This window comes from Macrosteles quadrilineatus, unplaced genomic scaffold (genome assembly GCF_028750875.1).
Source record: "Macrosteles quadrilineatus isolate MER2022 unplaced genomic scaffold, UCM_ALF_1.0 Scaffold_2__2_contigs__length_208266976, whole genome shotgun sequence".
Lineage (NCBI taxonomy): Eukaryota > Metazoa > Arthropoda > Insecta > Hemiptera > Cicadellidae > Macrosteles > Macrosteles quadrilineatus.
Window position 1 is genome coordinate 61,288,983 of NW_026542595.1, and position 20,395 is coordinate 61,309,377.

Here is a 20,395-nt window from a genome sequence, read left to right on the forward strand (position 1 = left end):
AGATGATGATATTGAATTTATATCATCAACCGGGAGTTTGAGGTTCCCGAAACCCAAGAGGAATCCACAGCCAAACGAGAACGTCAGTACATCAACTTCGACCGGAACCTAAACATCTACGATGCCAACAATACTTAAGGGTATGCTCTACCTCAGTTGGCACATCTCAGCTTGGGCTTCAATAGCTATAGGCCGGTATGGAATCTACAGTGCGAGGCTGCTCGCTGCGAATGCTTCTGCTCGCCTGACATTGTGCGACGCGAACGCATCATAGGGAGCAACCCGTGTATCTATAGTCCGTCCGAGGCAAAGCCCGAGCATTCGATCTTTTGTACAGTATTAGCACGCGGCGGACAGGTAAAGCGCACCCTTGATCGATTATTATTTGTATTATTCATTTTGTTATACAGGGTGGAATGTGATTAGTGTTTAAACTACTAAGTATTAGCGACTAAATGGCACCAATTTAGGTTCCCATGTACCCTCACAGGTAGGTAATTAATAACAGACAAAATATCATGTTTTCTGAATATTTGTATTAGTTTAGGTAAAACGTCTGTAAGAACACTAAAAGTTGTTTTTATTTTGGACTGATGAGTCTCGTTGTTCAGTTATACTGCCACCATGTACCATTCGGGCGCTACTTTTGGAGCGATATGAGTAACAAGGTCAAGAGGGAAGCTCACGATTATCACTAGTGACTGAGGGCCGCGGACTGGAGAACTTTGCGAAAGTGAGATGAGTGTGGTTCTGGAACTTCCCGGATGTAGATAAACCGCCTACTGGTGTATATGGCTACCAATTGTGCTAAATTTCGAGTGCACACTTGTTCCAGTAGAGGAAAATGGCGAAAACCGATACGGACGAACTTATCAAAAGCATCATGCAAATAGTTTTTGTACTCTAACCTCATCAAAATATGACCTGTAAGTACTTGAAAATTTGGGGAAAACGAATAAACCTTTCTTATATCGAGGGCCAGATGTCGGTGCGAAAATAATGTTGCGCTTAAAAGATGTAGCCGAGCGATTTAGTAAGGTTTTCTCTTGTAATGTACCGATACAAATGACAGTGAACGAATGTAAACAACACGAAGAAGCTATAGAATGTGATCTATGTAAAAGAACCTTTAACGACTCAATTTCGGGATCATTAGGATGGAAACCAGCGAGTCATGTAGGCGGCAGCAAGTTTTTGGGATCATAAAGGAGGAGATGGAGGCTTCTACTTCGTCATCATCATTACAACAACAGCAACAACAACAACAAGTACATCATCATCATCATCATCACTACATTTACTATTATTATCAAGTATAAATTAATTAACAAAGTATATTAAACCGTAGTATTATTTATTTCCTATACCTTTACGTTTTTTTTTTTGTTATATGTGTATAAAATGTGTCTTGATTTTAGTTCGGTTGTACTTCGGTATTCCCCTTTTATTTAGAACTGTAATCTCATGTTATTACAAGGAAGGTTGTCCGTAATTGTGTTAAAGAATTTGCAGCTAAGATATTTGAAATACTTAAATTTAAAAAATAATTAGTAAAGAACATAATGATTTTATTAAAAAAATGCAAAATCTAAAATTTATTTTAGGAGTTTCTTATCTTATTTTATAGGAAAAATAGTGTGTTTGTCTATTGGAAAAACAATAAATAGAACGTTATTTTACAGAGCAATCTTTCGAGATCATCATGATGGAAACCAGCAAGTCATGTAGGTGGCAGCAAGTTTTTGGGATCATAAAGGAGGAGATGGAGGCTTCTCCTTCGTCATCTTCATTACAACAACAGCAACAACAACAACAATTACATCATCACCATCATCATCATCATCATCATAACTACATTTATTATTATCATCAAGTATAAATTAATAAACAAAGTATATTTGTTTTTTGTTTATTCCCCTTTTATTTAGAACTGTACCTCATGTTATTATAAGGAAGGTTATCCATAATTATGTTAAAGAATTTGCAGCTAAGGTATTTAAAAAACTTAAATTTAAAAAATAATTAGTAAAGAACATACTGATTTTATATAAAAAAAATGCAAAATGTAAAATTTATTTTAGGAGTTTTTCATCTTATTTTATAGGAAAAAATAGTGTGATATACTGTATTATGAAATACAATGAAACAGGTTCGGAATAGGCTTGCTTTATATGACTAATTTATTCAAATCTATAACATCGTTATTCTACTTATCAACACAATATGTAATTTGATAGATTGTAAAAAAGATGACAGTAAAACATTTTATAATAAAAACTTACAACATGAATCAATGTGGTTTCACAGTACCTCTAACAAATTCCATATTGTAAATTCCAACAAGCACCACTAGAAAAATAAACAATTGTATAAAGACATTGTATATATGAATTCTAGTAAATCTATATCACAGTAACAAGTTAACTAACACACTGAACAAACTGGACTGAAGTCTACAGACTATAGGATACAACTTAACTCACTCCACATTTACATTATTTGTGTTTTGTTTACAATTTGTTTCCCGTTATTACAGTCATTTTATAGACCAGTATCAGTTCCTCCCACAATTTCAAAAGTATATGAAAAAGCAGTTTACAACAGATTGATAGAATTTTTAAGCAGATCAGATCAAATTGATAATGAACAGCATGGTTTCTGGGCTGGAAGATCAACAGTCACTGCAGCAATTAGTCTCATTGAAGCCATAATAGATTCTGTTGATAAAGGCTTAAATACTGCTGGAACATTTATGGACATGTCGCAGGCCTTTGACAATGTAGATCATATGGTATTGCTAAACTAGCTTAAGATAATGGGCATTAAGCGTGTTGCACATAAATGGTTCACTTCATATTTGGAGGATCGCTATCAATTTGTAGAACTCTCTTATTTATCAAAAAACAATTGGATACAGAAGACAAAATCAGATTTACTACAGATGCATCTAGGGGTCCCTCAGGGTTCTATTTTGGGCCCTATTTTATTTATATGCTACATTAAAAACCTCCCAAATGCATTGACTGAGTCAGCCAGTATATTAAGTATATATGCTGATGATATAAATCTTAAAACTTCGGGCAGTTCAATTACTGATATTAAAAATTATACTGAATTGGAGCTGAAAAATATTGAACAATTCTTAACAAACAACAATTTAACACTAAATACAAACAAGACAAATTTTGTTCTCTTTCATACAAATAAGATAAAGAAAGATCAAACCCCTAAAATTACTCTAAATAATAACCCGATCAATCAAGTGAAATCAACTAAATTTTTAGGCTTGATAATTGATGAACATCTAAATTGGAATGAACATATTACATATTTGGTTGGTAAAATTAATTCAGGCTTGTTTGTTTTGAGATCAATGGCTTATCTCTGTGATAAAGCTATTTTAAAATTGATATACCACTCGCTTATAGAATGTCATATTGGCTACGGAATCGAAATTTATGGTGGGACAGCACAAAAAATTTGAAAAAGGTTTTAAAACTGCAAAAACAGGCCATTAGAGTTATTGAAAATTTTAAGGATAAGAAGTCGGTGAAAAAGTACTTTAAAGAAATGAAAATTTGTACAGTGTACGGTTTGTATATTTTTAAAACTATACGGCATGTTTATAAAGATAAAAACACTGAACTATCCCATAAATACAATACAAGGTGGAAAAATCTTACTGTAAAAAGTCATCATCGTCTGAAACTCTCAAAAATGAAGCCTTCATATATTGGCAATTTATTCATTAGAAGTTTGCCTACCTTACTAAAAAAAGATCAAAACAAACCCAATTTTTTGAAGAAGCTAAAATCATTCTTAATTAATCTGGCTCCCTATAGTATAAATGAGTTTATAAATCAAAAATGAATTAGCTGTCCATTCTAAAATAATTGTCAAATTTATGGTTAAGTCATTTAGATTAAGTTGTATAACTAATGTTGTATGCTTTGACACTATTCATGTATATAAAATGTATAAAGTGAATAAAGATAATTTGATTTGATTTGATCTACTGATTCCCTACTAGGCTCATTTATCTGGGTCTCATAAGAAATTAGTGACTCAAAACCATTTAATTGACTTTCAAATTCATCTTCATAGGCTAATTGATTTGGAAGTTTACTAGAATAATATTGATATTACCACTTGTCTGACTGTCATTGCTTTCAATTAGATTTATTCAGTAATATTTACTATCATATACCATGTTTAGCTTTCTTTCCTTACAATCAACAACTGCGTTGTGCTTTGTTAAAAAGTCACATCATATCAATAAATTTACCTGTACACCATTTACTACTAAACAGTTATAATCAAATTGCTGAACTGTACAAATACTTGAACTTGTTTCTTAATTTTTCTACTCCTGGCCACGGTTATGAATTGAAGTATTTGCTACTCTCAATTCTGGTATTTCATAATCTACACTCTTTTTTGCTTTTAAATAAAACTCCTCTGACAAGACAGTAGCCTGAGATCCTGTGTCTACCATCCCATTACCCATTAGTGAACCTATCTTTATTTCTACCTCCGGAAAATATTGATTAATTACTTCTCTAGGTCCGGCACTGAAGTTATTATCGTCCAATAATTCCTCACTAAGTCGCCTTTACAAAAAAATTTATTAGTCTGTTTAAGCCCTACCATAATTCTCATTTTTCTTTCCTTGTTGCTGATTAAAGTGTCATCTTTCCTCTTAATTACTTTGAAACCTTCAGTATTTAAATGAACAAGGTCATCTTTCGTGGTTCCATTACTATAAATGGGTTTTTCATAATACTCCATTTTACTTCCCGTTTTCTCCTTACTATTTATGAAATCACCACTTATGTCCAAAATCCTTCATATGTTCACTTAATGTTTTAATAAAATTGTTGATTGATGTTAGTTTTTCAAAATGGTTAGCATCAGTTAAGGCAAGTTTAGGCACAGATGGGAGGGTACAGGCTACTATTTCACGTATATTTGCTTTCAAACTTTCAATCGAGGCAGTTAAATCTTTTGTTATGTTCTCTACCCCCCTTTTTCTCAATAAATCATTGGTGCCGATTAGTACTATCACTTTCTTACCCAATTTGTGTTAGCACCAATGTTTAACTAAATCATTAATTGTTTGGGCCTTATGTGGTAGTTAAAATTAAGATGGAAAATGCCTACAAATTAAACGAGATAAACTCAGGTAACATATTAGGAACCTATAATGTTAAGCAATTAAAGAAGTATTTTGAATAAAGCAAGAAGGAGACTAAATAATGGTGTAAATACCTGCATTCATGTGATCAATTTGTTGCTAAATTGCAACCGGTTTCGACTCACAAAGAAGTCATCGTCGGGCCAGTACAGATGTCTTCTTGCTTCATCATGAATTGACGACCTTCAAATGAAGCAAGAAGACATCTGTACTGGCCCGACGATGACTCCTTTGTGAGTCGAAACCGGTTGCAATTTAGCAACAAATTGATCACATGAATGCAGGTATTTACACCATTATTTAGTATTTAACTGTGATCAGGAGGCTAAAATTCAATATAATCAAGTAGGAGATTTTGAGGTATTTGCAGTAATTAGAAATATGTGGTTAGGAGAACAATGTACTACCATAACCTCATTTGTTTAAATAAAATGTCGTCTTTATGATATCAGGGTTTTAGTGAGTAGGTTGAAAATGCTCTCTGTCTTTTCCTGATACCATGCTGTCTCTAAACTTTACTTATACTTGACTCTTATTAAGCTTTTTGACCAAAGATCGGGAATGGTTTCCAATCATTTTGCCACAAAACTAAAAAGAGCTAGAACATTAAGAGAAAGCTACGTGCAAACAATTTTTTTTAACGAAACCACTCGATTTTCTAAGCCAATAGGATTACGAGTTGACAATGAGTTGATCAAATACGGAAAATTATCTCGTTTTTTAAGAGAGAGTAAGTAGAATCTAGCCGTCTGCTTTTTGATGATGTATATAACTACTAAACAATTTCACAACTAGCATATTCTGTTCTTGTGCCAATTTGGAATGAGCTTCTTGGCTGTTTTTTCTTGACTACTTTATTACTTTTATTGGTAGAAGAAAAATCATGTTTATAGTCAGTAACATAAAAAAACTGGAACTAGTTCCCACACGACGCGGCACGGGCAAGAGTCATGACAAAACGTTTGCCGCGTCGTGTGGGAACTAGTTCCAACCAAAATCATGTTTATAGTCAGTAACATAAAAAAACTGGAACTAGTTCCCACACGACGCGGCACGGGCAAGAGTCATGACAAAACGTTTGCCGCGTCGTGTGGGAACTAGTTCCAGTTTTTTTATGTTAAATATATTCGTATCGTATCCATCAATGTCTTGTAACTTATTTATTTAAATGTCAGTGTTTTGTGTGTTTATAAAACTCGACGACCTCGCAAGAGTGACAAGAAGCCTGATGATGAGGTTATAACCTCGAAACCGGTAGCTCATACTACAAATTAGGATCACAGACAGAAACAGGTAATCTTATACCATTTTAATTTTCAAGAAGTGATCCTGGACCAAATAACATCATTATGAAACTAAATTTGAATTTTCTTGATATTATTCTAGCGTATGATCTTCCTCTATCTTTTTCGAATCTGATTTTTTGATATTTGTTTTCATTTTTTTGGTTCAACCTCCTCTTTACTACTTTCTTCAGACTCTGAAAAAGAAGCCTTCAGGTACTTCTGTCGTTGGCCTTTGCCAAGTTTGATGTCTCTCGGTGAAAGGGTTTGGTCCTTTACATACTTTTTCTCCAACTCCATAATTTCTTGCTTGTCATCTAAAACAAACAAAAAATCAAATATAGGCCAAAAAATGCCTTAAAATATTAGTAAAGGGCCTGTGATTATTATAGCAATTAATAAGGGTTAAAAAAGGTATTTAGTGTCACACATAAGTTTTGGCTTGCCAGGGTGAAGTTGCTTAATGTGAATGTCCCTAAATTAAATTTTCACACAACTTAATAGTAAGTTTAGGAGTTATTGTTAAGTTATACTTAACATTCCATCCCAATGTTAAAGTTGCCTCCAGGGTTTTAATCAAATGTGTCTTAGTTCATATGAGCCACCTAAAGATTGCGCTGATCTAAATTACTGATTTCTGCCCAATTCACGATGTTTTTACTTAGTCGAACTGATGGAATGATTTATTATGAGCTATAGAAACTGTTATAACCCAGCAACTCTATTTGTAGGCTTACAAAAATTAAGGTGCAAACTAGATTTTTTAGACACTAGCACAATCTGTGACTGGCTCACCCAACTAAGTACATTTGTTTCTAGTAAAAAATTGGCGACAGCTGATTCATATATTGGGTTGTCTTCTTATGTTTAAGTTTCTGTATCTAAGTAGCCTACTGGTAATCTTCAACTGAAAAGAATATATGAATAACTTATTGTTCAACAAACAATTTAAAAAATATTAGGCCTAAGCTTATATTGAGTTCTGAAACTAGGTTTTAAACAAACCTCACCAACCAAACTTGCTGTAAAATTTCAAAATTCCGTTAGATAGCCTATTCCCCATGTGCCTGTTGTGTTATCAAACAAAATTTTGAAACGGTAGGGCCTACAGTAACTTAGTCTACAGCGAGGCATTTGGAATTTGTTTTAATTCCATGTAGGGTAATAAAACTATTTATTTGACCTAGGCTTACTTAATTTGATATAGAATAAAAGTATAGGCTAGACTATATTAAACTTAAGATTAACTTAAGTTACTTGCCATTATAGTATACTGGTTAAGGGATTCAAATCCGCACTTCACCAGAGCCTACTCAGCAGGCCCTTGTACTCTTTAAAAGAACTGTTTGACGAGCCACTCGCTTTCCCAAAAAAAAGTAACATCCGTCAGTTCGGTTTAATTGTATAGGTATATGTAAATATTGTTATTAAATAGTGTAACTCGGTAATCTAATGACACAATCTATCCAACATTTGTTGGTCAACGGTGAAGAGATCAAGTATCCAAGTACAGCACACTGCGGCAGTTAACCTAGGCTCAGTATGTAGCCTATAGCCCTAACTTATCTGAATTTATTCCGGTATCTAATATTAAAATAGGCCTAGGCCTATAAATTAAGAAAATAGGCCTATATTTTATGATACAAAAGACTTGTCCTTTACACCTTTTTCACTTTTTATATGTTGGCTAAATGTCAGCCTTTGAAGACATTTAACTTGGTAAACTTAAAACATTTGTTGAGCACTACGAAAGTTAGGCAATGGGCCTATAGGTACCCAAAATAATAAGTGATTACAAATTAACTTACCACTTTTCGCAATCACCATGCCGTTGTATGTTTTATCTACACTTCTTCCCGGCGGTTTCCAAATAAAGTCAACGCTTTCTCTTGGTTCTGGTTCTCTGTCGCAAATTAATTCTGAATCCTTACGAACTAGAACCGAGTCATCTTCATGGCAATCAATTAAGAAGTACATTGTAGCTGAGACAGTATCCAAGTAAGGATAAGTTAACAATAACAACCCAAAACTAGGTAACGCAAATAGATAACAAACAAACGGCGACAATATGGCGAACACTCAACTCCGTTAAACTAAATCGCTAACTTAGCTAACTCACTTCACTTCGGATCGGATCGGAGTTCCACACTTCCAGTCACTCCAGTAGTGGAGCGAATTACAACCTGTTGTGTAATCGTTGGTACGGCAATCGGCAAACCAATGTTTTTTGCAGTTTTCGAAATCTATAATATTAAAATGAAACAGTGTTTTTTTATTTCACGATTCTGAATCAACCACTCTACGGATTTTCATGATTTTTGGGTTGAAAGAAAGATAATTTTGAGAACTAGGGAATGTCGAAGCCATAATTTTAGTTTAGGGTCCCAGTTTTTTAGAAATTAAGTTTTAATTTTTAAAAAGTCTAGCAGCCGACGCTAAGATTCTAAACTAGCTTTTGGCATAAAATAATTTGCTTAACATAACAGCTGTAAACATTCAGCTTTTGTGTCACAAATTCAGCATTTGGATAAAAATGTAAAGACATACCTAGGGTTGACTTATTTATACTATGTGTAATGCTAATCATTGATACGTTCAATTCTTCTGTAAGAGGATGGCAGATTAATTAAATATACATAGTAAAATACTAGGATGTTCAAATTATTTTTTAAAGCAATCTTTGTAATCTTCGATTTGTTTTAGAGCAATATAATTTGTTTTAACTAACAGCTGGTTAAATATAAACTATGGAACTATGAGGTTATTTTATTTTTGTCATTGATTATAGGAAATAAGTAAGATTAGTAGAGATAATTAGACCACAGTTTAAACCACAGTTTTAACCAAAATTAATTAAACCACAGTACAAATCGAGGCCTGTATACGGGTCTTAATAAAAAAGGGTAAATGCAAATTATTTTACTGCTCCACTTTTCAAGGAAAGATTAGAAAAATAACAAAGTTTACATGTTTTAATTCCTCATGGTAGCTTTTTGTTTACAATTAATGTTTATCTGCTTTAACTAAGTTTGGATTAGGCCTGGAAATATTGATGTCATAAAAAGAAGATCAAGAATAATCAGGAATCACGATTTTAAATTACCACCACAACCTCAGCCGGGTTTTATACAAAGATATACAGATGAATGACATAGATTGAACACAACGTCATCATTGACCTAGGATACTGCAATTAGACTAACCATCCTTTTATGAAATCTAAAAAGTTGTTTGGCGTGTGTTTAGTTGTGGTTACGTTTGGAGGTATAGTTTAAATAAATGAATATCGGGAATTACAAAGTACATTGATTCAATGAGGGTGGTTTAATTATCAAGGATATTAGAACTGAAAACGATATGGATAATAAACATAGACCATTAATTACGTCACTAGCTTTACTAACGTTTTTACTTTTTAAATTTCTTCAACATGTGACCAGTTCTTTTGTTCAAATGAATATTATTTTATTTTTTACTCAGCTGTTTACAAAACAAACTAATATGTTGTTGTGTTTACTTTTCTTTGTTTACACTTATATATTTAGCAATTGATGCAGTGAAATTGACATAAAGGATGTGTGTGGACGATTCGTTTAATGATGTCAGGACACTAACGTTATAGTAATGTGTACTGTGAATTTTATTGGATGTTTTCGTCTTATTTTAGGGAGTTTCAATTCAGACCTACTGACAATTGTGTATAGTATGGGTAATTGTATTGTGTTGACATTGATTATGGAAGAGGCAGGTATGCGATGGAAGGTGTTATCATTGACTAGGCCTACACACTTCTCAATTGATAATTACTCTTTCTACTGTAGGCTGCAATAAAATTTGTCTTTATACGTTTAATAGCTGTTCTGAATTATAGTCCTAAACAGTTTTAACTGACTACTCCCGTACGTAGGACGGGCTAACACCTCGTATTGTTTAAATGTTGATGCCGAAATTGTTTATTATAATAAATCCTTTTAATTTCGTATTGCAAGTATCCAATCCCTTTTGACGGATCTGCACCAAACTTCACTCGAAACATCCTTGAAAGATGCTTAATAATGCCTGAAAGTTTTATTACAATCTGTCTAGTGGTTTTGGACCCTATACCGTATATTCATATATACACACATACATACATACATAGTTCCTCTTTTATAGATATAGAAGATCTATATATATATATATATATATATATATATATGTGTTTTATTTTGTTATATATATGTGTGTGTGTGTGTGTGTATTTTGTGTCCGATAACTTGATATAAAGTCATCCCATTTTGATGAAATTTGGTAATAACCCTACATTTAATCTTACGAGTTGAACCAGCATGATCGGACCATGTGGGAAATGTGGGGTTTTATTGGGGTAAAAATAGGGTCTTCTTATTTTTGGCCATAAATAAATTTCCCAATTTAAACCATTTTGTAGATCTTAAAAAAAAACAAATTATTTCGTATCTTGATGTGTTTTAGTATGTATATTTAGCTATGGAGAAAATTCAAACAATTGTAAATTTGTTAAAATATTATTGTTGTTAAAATTGTTATATTTATATTCTTGAGTGTGGCAGATTGCGTGAAAATATAATAAAATCTAAGTTCTTACCGTCAACGCAATCAGGAGTAATATTCCACTACGGCCGTTTCGGAGATGACTCCATCGTCAGGTGCGTAGTGGTACACTAAACTATAGTCTTGTCACATTTAACACGAGTTTTCTTCATTTGCATTGCGTCAGGGGGTGAATAAATAATACACATATATTTACAGGACGGACACACGAAAACACGAATACACGAAAACATTTAGAGCACGTGCACGGCTTGAAAACTGACGACCGACTGTTCAATCCTGGTCACTGCAGGAGTTACGTGGATGACTGGAACAGCTGATAACACGGTGTGCCAACCTTATCTACTCAAATTAATACTTTCCTGTTTGATTTCCATTATTCTCTCAAAAATTGGATTGGCAGCTGAATTTGCTTATAAGAGTTATACTTAAACAGAATTATTTTGAGTTCAACGGCAAATATTATCTACAAGAACAAGGATTAGCTATGGGTTCGCCCTTATCATCAATTTTATCTGAAATCTTCCTTGACAACTTAGAACACCAGCGCATATTGGCCGACATTAATGCGCACAAAGGAAAGATCGTTTACTGGCACCGATATGTTGATGATGTGCTTTGTTTATTCAAAGGCAACAATAGACAAATTGATTTGTTTGGAAAATACCTTAATAACATCCATCCCAGGCTTAAATTCACTACAGAACACGAGAAAAATGCTTCAATTAACTTTCTTGACTTGACAATAACCAAATCGGACAATAAACACCTTTTTAACATCTACAGGAAACCCACTAGCACAGATACAACCATCCACAACAGTTCTAATCACCCCCAATCCCACAAGATCGCAGCCTATAACTCCATGCTACACAGATTGGTTAATATCCCTCTAAATGAAGAGAACTATAGCCGTGAATTAAACACCATAAAGTACATTGCTTTGAATAACGGATACAGCACAGAATTAATTGATAAACTGCACAGGAGAGTCAAGAAAAAAGTCAACAATAAAGCCGATAAGGATGATAAAAAATACGTCACGTTAGAGTTCTGTAAACTAAACCAACGTTTAGCAACCCGTCCTTTTAGTAGACACAATTATTCAGTTGCTTACAGAACCAGTAATAGCCTCCAACGTAAGCTGTCTGCTCCTCGACACAGGAATACACCATTGTTGGAAAAGCCAGGTGTTTACAAACTTAAGTGTGGAGAATGTGACTCGTATTATATTGGACAGACTGGTAGGTGCTTTAAAACCAGATATAAAGAGCACATAAGCGCCATTAAGAAACCCAACCCTACTTCAAATTATGCCGAACATATTCAACAGTATTGCCATGATTATTCCGACATCAACAGTTTAGAAATACTACATATTGGCAATAAAAGTCACAAACTTAATTGCATCGAAAATTTCCATATCTACAGCAGTACAGCCATAGAACCCAACTTAGTAATTAACTCCCAAACAAATTCAGCTGCCAATCCAATTTTTGAGAGAATAATGGAAATCAAACAGGAAAGTATTAATTTGAGTAGATAAGGTTGGCACACCGTGTTATCAGCTGTTCCAGTCATCCACGTAACTCCTGCAGTGACCAGGATTGAACAGTCAGTCAACAAGCCGTCAGTTTTCAAGCCGTGCACGTGCTCTAAATGTTTTCGTGTATTCGTGTTTTCGTGTGTCCGTCCTGTAAATATATGTGTATTATTTATTCACCCCCTGACGCAATGCAAATGAAGAAAACTCGTGTTAAATGTGACAAGACTATAGTTTAGTGTACCACTACGCACCTGACGATGGAGTCATCTCCGAAACGGCCGTAGTGGAATATTACTCCTGATTGCGTTGACGGTAAGAACTTAGATTTTATTATATTTTCACGCAATCTGCCACACTCAAGAATATGATTTTGGACAGTCAATCCACCGTGGCAAAGTTCAAGTACACTAAACTAAAAATCGAAGAAACTAAGCTCAATATAGCCTTTAACAAGTTTTGTATGAATAATACACTGTTTCCAAAGTATATCAATATCTCTACAAACACAAATACACCAGCTGCAGAAAGAGCAGTGCATATAGGTAAAAAAGCTTGGCTTAAGGAAGAAATAAGGCAACTGTACGGTAAAAAAGACCGTTTAACAAAAGAAGTCCTAAAGATTCATTTGGATTTGTCTAACCTGTATCGACACTGTTTTGGAATTGTTATCAATGCTGTTGACGATTGGATAAGACCCATCATTAGAGAAAAAAGATTAACCCAGCTTAAGAAGCTTGATAATTTAATTAAAGTAAAAAATGACACAGCCAAAGTTATCTCATGTCCTCACAAATTTCATCCAAGAATAGTAAACTTAACATCAATCGAATTTAACCAGCAAGAAACAGCTTTACTTAATAAAGGTCTTAAATATAACTTCCATCATAAACCGAAACACGATCTGGTTGACTCCCTTTTAGAGATTGAGAGTTGTGTTGAAACAGTAAAATATGATAAACAAAACCCAATTAGATACGAGATCATTAATAAAATAAATCAACGAAATCATACTATGGTCAGCATTGATAAGCTTTCAAATGAAGCTAAGAATGACTTGTCAGCCTTAAGAAGCTTAAAAGATAAGGTTGACCTCAATGAGGCCATTGTCACTAAGGCCGATAAAGGTAATACGGTCGTAGTTTTAGATAAGAACGAATACACTCTTAAAGTAGATAATTTTATTGCAGCAAACGACATAACTAGCTTAACCAAAGATCCAACCAAACAGTATCATAGTGAAGTCAATAGAGCTATTAATAAATGTAAACACCTCCTTAATGTTAATCAGAAGAGACAGGTCAAGGTCATGAACCCCAGTGCTCCAAAAATGCGCGGGCTTCCAAAAATACATAAGGAGAATATTCCGATCAGACCTTTAGTTAATTTTATTAATGCATCGTCCTACAATTTATGCAAGCTTATAGACAAAATTATTCGAAACAACATTGAATTCAAAGCTAATTGCAGCGTTAAGAACAGCACACATTTAGTTAACGAGATCAGAACCATAAATATTCCGTCCCACGCACAGTTTGTATCATTTGATGTAACCAACTTGTACACAAGTGTGCCAATTGATGAAACCATTGACTTAGTTGAACAATATGTAAGAACCAAGGGATCTCTGGAAAATGATAAAATAGCTGAGTTAGTATCACTTTTAAGAGTTATACTTAAACAGAATTATTTTGAGTTCAACGGCAAATATTATCTACAAGAACAAGGATTAGCTATGGGTTCGCCCTTATCATCAATTTTATCTGAAATCTTCCTTGACAACTTAGAACACCAGCGCATATTGGCCGACATTAATGCGCACAAAGGAAAGATCGTTTACTGGCACCGATATGTTGATGATGTGCTTTGTTTATTCAAAGGCAACAATAGACAAATTGATTTGTTTGGAAAATACCTTAATAACATCCATCCCAGGCTTAAATTCACTACAGAACACGAGAAAAATGCTTCAATTAACTTTCTTGACTTGACAATAACCAAATCGGACAATAAACACCTTTTTAACATCTACAGGAAACCCACTAGCACAGATACAACCATCCACAACAGTTCTAATCACCCCCAATCCCACAAGATCGCAGCCTATAACTCCATGCTACACAGATTGGTTAATATCCCTCTAAATGAAGAGAACTATAGCCGTGAATTAAACACCATAAAGTACATTGCTTTGAATAACGGATACAGCACAGAATTAATTGATAAACTGCACAGGAGAGTCAAGAAAAAAGTCAACAATAAAGCCGATAAGGATGATAAAAAATACGTCACGTTAGAGTTCTGTAAACTAAACCAACGTTTAGCAACCCGTCCTTTTAGTAGACACAATTATTCAGTTGCTTACAGAACCAGTAATAGCCTCCAACGTAAGCTGTCTGCTCCTCGACACAGGAATACACCATTGTTGGAAAAGCCAGGTGTTTACAAACTTAAGTGTGGAGAATGTGACTCGTATTATATTGGACAGACTGGTAGGTGCTTTAAAACCAGATATAAAGAGCACATAAGCGCCATTAAGAAACCCAACCCTACTTCAAATTATGCCGAACATATTCAACAGTATTGCCATGATTATTCCGACATCAACAGTTTAGAAATACTACATATTGGCAATAAAAGTCACAAACTTAATTGCATCGAAAATTTCCATATCTACAGCAGTACAGCCATAGAACCCAACTTAGTAATTAACTCCCAAACAAATTCAGCTGCCAATCCAATTTTTGAGAGAATAATGGAAATCAAACAGGAAAGTATTAATTTGTGTAGATAAGGTTGGCACACCGTGTTATCAGCTGTTCCAGTCATCCACGTAACTCCTGCAGTGACCAGGATTGAACAGTCGGTCGTCAGTTTTCAAGCCGTGCACGTGCTCTAAATGTTTTCGTGTATTCGTGTTTTCGTGTGTCCGTCCTGTAAATATATGTGTATTATTTATTCACCCCCTGACGCAATGCAAATGAAGAAAACTCGTGTTAAATGTGACAAGACTATAGTTTAGTGTACCACTACGCACCTGACGATGGAGTCATCTCCGAAACGGCCGTAGTGGAATATTACTCCTGATTGCGTTGACGGTAAGAACTTAGATTTTATTGTTATATTTGTTTCAATTTTGTAAACTCATGCTTTCATGTGTGTTTTTTTTACAGGGTGTACCTTATAGGACATTTTGCAGAATAAGATAAAGTAAATCATGTGGTGGTGCTCATAATGGTATAGAACAACCTGGCCCTTCCAACTGTCAACAACCAACTGAAGAAAATGATGACGGTACCATACAAAACAAACAACCACAATATGATGAAGAGGATGAAAGTGATGATGAGGATGATTATGGGGATAACACTGATGATGATGATGAGGTGTATAGAACCCAAGATAGTATCACTGATGATGATGGAGGTGGTAATGAAGATGATAATGATGATGCATCTGATGTTGAATTTTTGTTGGACGACCATCATGAAAGAGAACAACAATTAAATGAGACTACAGCTATGGGGAGTGATTTTTTTTAAATTTACCAATGTACAAAAATAGTTCCCATTCAGTTGGTATGTTTTTAACTTGCTTTTTAGAAATTTATGCAAAACACAAACTCACCAAGTCATGTTTTGAAGATACTCCAAAACTAATCGTAGAAATATGTCCTAAACCACACAATCTGCCCTCAACAAAGTACAGACTAATGAAATACTTGGAACAACTGACAACTTATTTCAAACCTCAAATACATTAATTCTGTTCTAACTGTACAAGCTATTTATGGGAGCAAAGCCAAAATGAAGGTTGTTGTCAGGTTTGCAACTCTTTTGAAAGAGGCAACTTTGTAACTCTATCAGTTGAAACGTGCATATCTAATTTATTTCTGAACCGTAACCTGTATGAAATAATGGTGAACCAAGAAGAACCGATTAGGATATATGATGTTTTATGCAGCAAAAAATATCGGGAACTAAAAGAAACTATGAGTTTATCGTCATACGATATAACTCTTAATCTAAATACAGATGGAGTATCCATTTCAAAGAGTTCAAACTTACAATTGTGGCTAATTAAAGCACTAGTGAAATATATTTATAAAAAAATAAATAGTTTGTCACAAACTCAGCACACGAGGTGGGGTGACTTTGTGACATGTATAACATATGCATAAAATACATAGGAAAATAAAACTTTTACAGCTACATTTTATTGCCCACTACATTTTATTAAGAACACTTTTTACAAGAAAAAAGCAATATTTTACATTTGCTGAAGTCCGGGAATATGGAAAATCCCTTTCTTCATGAGTCTGGGAGGTTTGATAGGATACAGGACCTCTTCTTTTGAATACGAAATCTCGTCTGGCTTAGAGGGCCATTTTCAATGTTTATATGACTGTGTCATTACAGAAATCTTGAATTTTTCATATCCTCTCATTTCTGTTATTATACCCGGGTAAAGTTTGCCTTCAAAGTTGACCACTATTGGTCTACATGGTAAACTACTGGCTCTTTGTCGCTTGTACTTGTTGATGGTTGTAGCAAACGAGCAACATCGTCTGAGGTTTTTTTCTGAAGATTACTGCTTCTTTTGGGGCTTGGAGTCTCACAGAGAATTTCTTCAAAGTCATCCCCTTCTTCTTGAATTAGATCTGCTAAATTTAGACTGTCGTCAGAATCTTGAAGTGAAAAAAAAAAATCGCTGATATCGGTGTCATCTTCCTCTATTTTATCTTTCTTCTTGCCTTTTTGGGACTTATTTTTTTCTCTTTATTCTTTCCTTTTTTCTTTGCTAATCTCTTTTCTTCTTTCTCTGTTTTTTTTTCATTTTCTATGATCTCTGTTACATCTGCCGCTAATATACTTTTTCCAGCCGGAACATTCAACCTCTTCCTTCTTTTCTTCTTATCGGTATCTTGGGGTTTCGTCACTTCATCTCCCCGGCTTTTCAACTCTTCCAGGAAGGTGTCACTAACGCAACTGGTTAGGCTGGAAAGACTTTCAACAATCGTTGTAGTAGGGAGTCTAGACAGTATCACTTGTTTGTTCAAAGGTACGAGGCCTGTCTTACGAAAGCCAGATATCAGGTTCGCCTTCATGTTTGGCTCCATATCCATAAATAGTTGTTTGAGAAGTCGAGGGAATTCGTCCTATGGGATATTTCTACAATTATTTCCAGAAAGAGTTTGCTTCCAGTTATCCAATGTGTTTCTCCATTTAATCTTCAATGGTCGAAAAACGGCAACATCAAGGGGTTCCAGCAAATGTGTTGCGTTTGGAGGCAATGCGATGAACTTGATATCATGGGCTTCACACTGACGGAGTACTTCTAAATTAATATGTGAGGACAAATTATCCCCAATTATTACTTTAGTACCTTCCTGATTCTTTAAAATTGGGAGCATCAATGAAATGAACCAGTCTTCAAATACATTGTGGTCGAACCACCCAGATTTAGTTCGGTTATAACGGGCTCCTAATGGGCCGTTTTCAGTCCATGTTGACCACATCTTTTCAGCTTTATAATTGACATAAACACGAGCCAACTCTCCTGCAGCATTTCTGCAGACCATAATTGAAGTGCAGGCCTTGGATGAATTTCTTATCCGCTCAGGATACTTAGCCCCACGCCTTGTGATGACTTTTTTAGCTCCGGGGTCGTCGACCAAGTTGGTCTCATCATAGTTCCAAACGTTTGAGGGAGGAATATCTTTTAACTCGTCTTCTAATTTGGAAAAGAAGTCTCCAATAATGGCTTCATCAGTTGCAGCTCTAGAGTATGTTATGTTTTTGAGATTATTTTATTGTATCTCTTAATAAAACTTACTGCCCATTTTTTGCCAGGTAAGTTATTTTTGAACTTTTTTACAACTCTTCCTGATCTGTTTAAAAAGGCCTTGACGGTACATCATAAAGCAAATGCTGTCATAGGAAAACGAAATGTTGACATTGTCACTGCATGAGCTACAAATCGTTCCTCTTCTTCTCGGGTGAAAATGGGTTGACCACCAGGCGATTTAGGGGGGAAGGTACTAGTGGCACTATCTGCATTTCTTTGTATATATTCTTTTGTCTTGAACCTGGTTCTTTTGTCTGGTATTTCTATGTATGTTATATCTGAAAACAAAACCATATCTATGTAATATTTACATTTACCTGAATTTATCATCCAATCAGCGTGTTGAGCTTGACAATACAAAGTTTGGGAGTTTTTCAAAAACAAACAAAATCCAACTTGTGAAATACGTTTGTGTACTCTACACATGGAGTTGCAGTAGAACTTCACTGAATAGCCACCAGGTTGCAGCACGAATCACGATGATTTTAACCAGTGGCAGTGGTTTCTATGACCATTCGTTTTGGCGGGAGATTTAAATAACCAAAACAAAACAGGTTGTCACAATTTCACCTGGCACAAAGTCACCCCGATCTACGGTATTAAATTTTACAGTGTTTAGATTTAATCAAGTGTACCTCGTGTTTGATCTCTTTGCATGAAAAAAACTCTTTTTTTAATTATTAATCAGGGTTTAATAGTGAATAATTTTTATTCGTCCTCCTCATACAGTTTGTCTGTGATCTGATTGAGATGTCTAAGAGTAAGACACTCAATGTGTTTTCAATTTATGACTCTGTTGTAGTATTATTATGTCATATTTTTCAATGTAAAATTTCACCATTTATTTATTTAGTTTTTTTCTCTCCATCAGGAGTGCTCAGAGTATAAATAAATGCCTTTTCTCTTCTTGATTCTTCTTTTGGTGTTTTGCTATATTAAGTTTTTCCCAAGAAGGTCTCCTAAAAAGTGTTCGTATACCTCAGCTTCATCTTCCAATGGAAGTAATTCAGCAACGCCACTTAAGAGGTCAGTTACATCAACGTTATTCCCTTCCTCATAGGTTAATGGCAATAATATGCTACCCACTTATAATGTTTCGTCTGGAATTTCTTCTTGAACTTCGGCTGCTTTAGCTTTCGCTTCCATGTTTATATTCGGTTATGTAAAACCAAGTGAAAGTCCAACAAAAGGTCAGTTTTCTGATAGAGGTTTGCATGTCCAAACTATTGTGGAGGAAACTTATATAGCAAATTCTCCTCCAAACTCTGTGCTGTTTAGGTTAGTGTATTGAATCAATCTTCAATTGTTGATACCACTCGAACATACAGCACAGAGACTAGAAGGATAAGACAATAATCATCTCCACTTAATAATAATAATAAGACAATACATCAGCCACACAACACACTGATGTGTGATGTGAGGATAAACTAAACAAAATTATAAAGTTTTCATATTTATTGGAAGTAACAAAAATGTTCGTCTCTTTTAAATAACATAATGAGAGTAAAATAGCCTTTTATAAGGATGACAACAGTTTTTAATGAGAAAATACTTGATATTCGCCCATTTACCATAACGTAAGTGAAACATTTGGCGTATTCGCCCTACTACATAAGCTTGGGAATAAAGGGTTAATTAAAAAGGCACTCATTATCATTCCAAACAATGTAAGCCTACATTACATTTTTCCTTATTACTCTTTTGTATGTCCACTTTCTGTTTTTTCGCATCTCTGGAAGCTCTACTTTTCTTCGCTCTTAAAGAAACCCTCTCACCATGAGGATGATTTTCATAAAATTGATGAAAGTCTACTGGAATGACTCTTAAAACACATCATTCCTTCAAGCCTTTGTATTTTTCCCATGATATTGGTAATCTATTTTTGCAAGCCTTTGGAAGTTTATCCACGCTAGTGACTACACGTTTCCCTTCTTCTTTCTCCTAACTTTTGTT

At 34.6% G+C, this 20,395-nt stretch overlaps 1 protein-coding gene across 1 annotated transcript; it reads left to right on the plus strand.

Annotated features, from left to right (window-relative positions):
* Positions 1 to 13,607: 13,607 nt before the first annotated feature.
* On the plus strand, positions 13,608 to 16,134 carry LOC128984288 (prothymosin alpha-A-like). Its single transcript, XM_054403593.1, has 2 exons — positions 13,608 to 13,719; positions 15,836 to 16,134. Exons 1-2 carry the CDS (start codon positions 13,608 to 13,610, stop codon positions 16,132 to 16,134), a joined length of 411 nt encoding a protein of 136 aa, XP_054259568.1.
* The last annotated feature ends 4,261 nt before the right edge of the window (positions 16,135 to 20,395 follow it).

Excerpts from the sequence above, each read along its gene's own strand:
- LOC128984288 (XM_054403593.1), top strand. The coding sequence starts at position 13,608 with ATGGTCAGCATTGATAAGCTTTCAAATGAAGCTAAGAATGACTTGTCA. Across the intron at positions 13,720-15,835 it reads TGTCACTAAGGCCGATAAAG|AACAACCTGGCCCTTCCAAC; the intron begins GTAATACGGTCG and ends ATAATGGTATAG.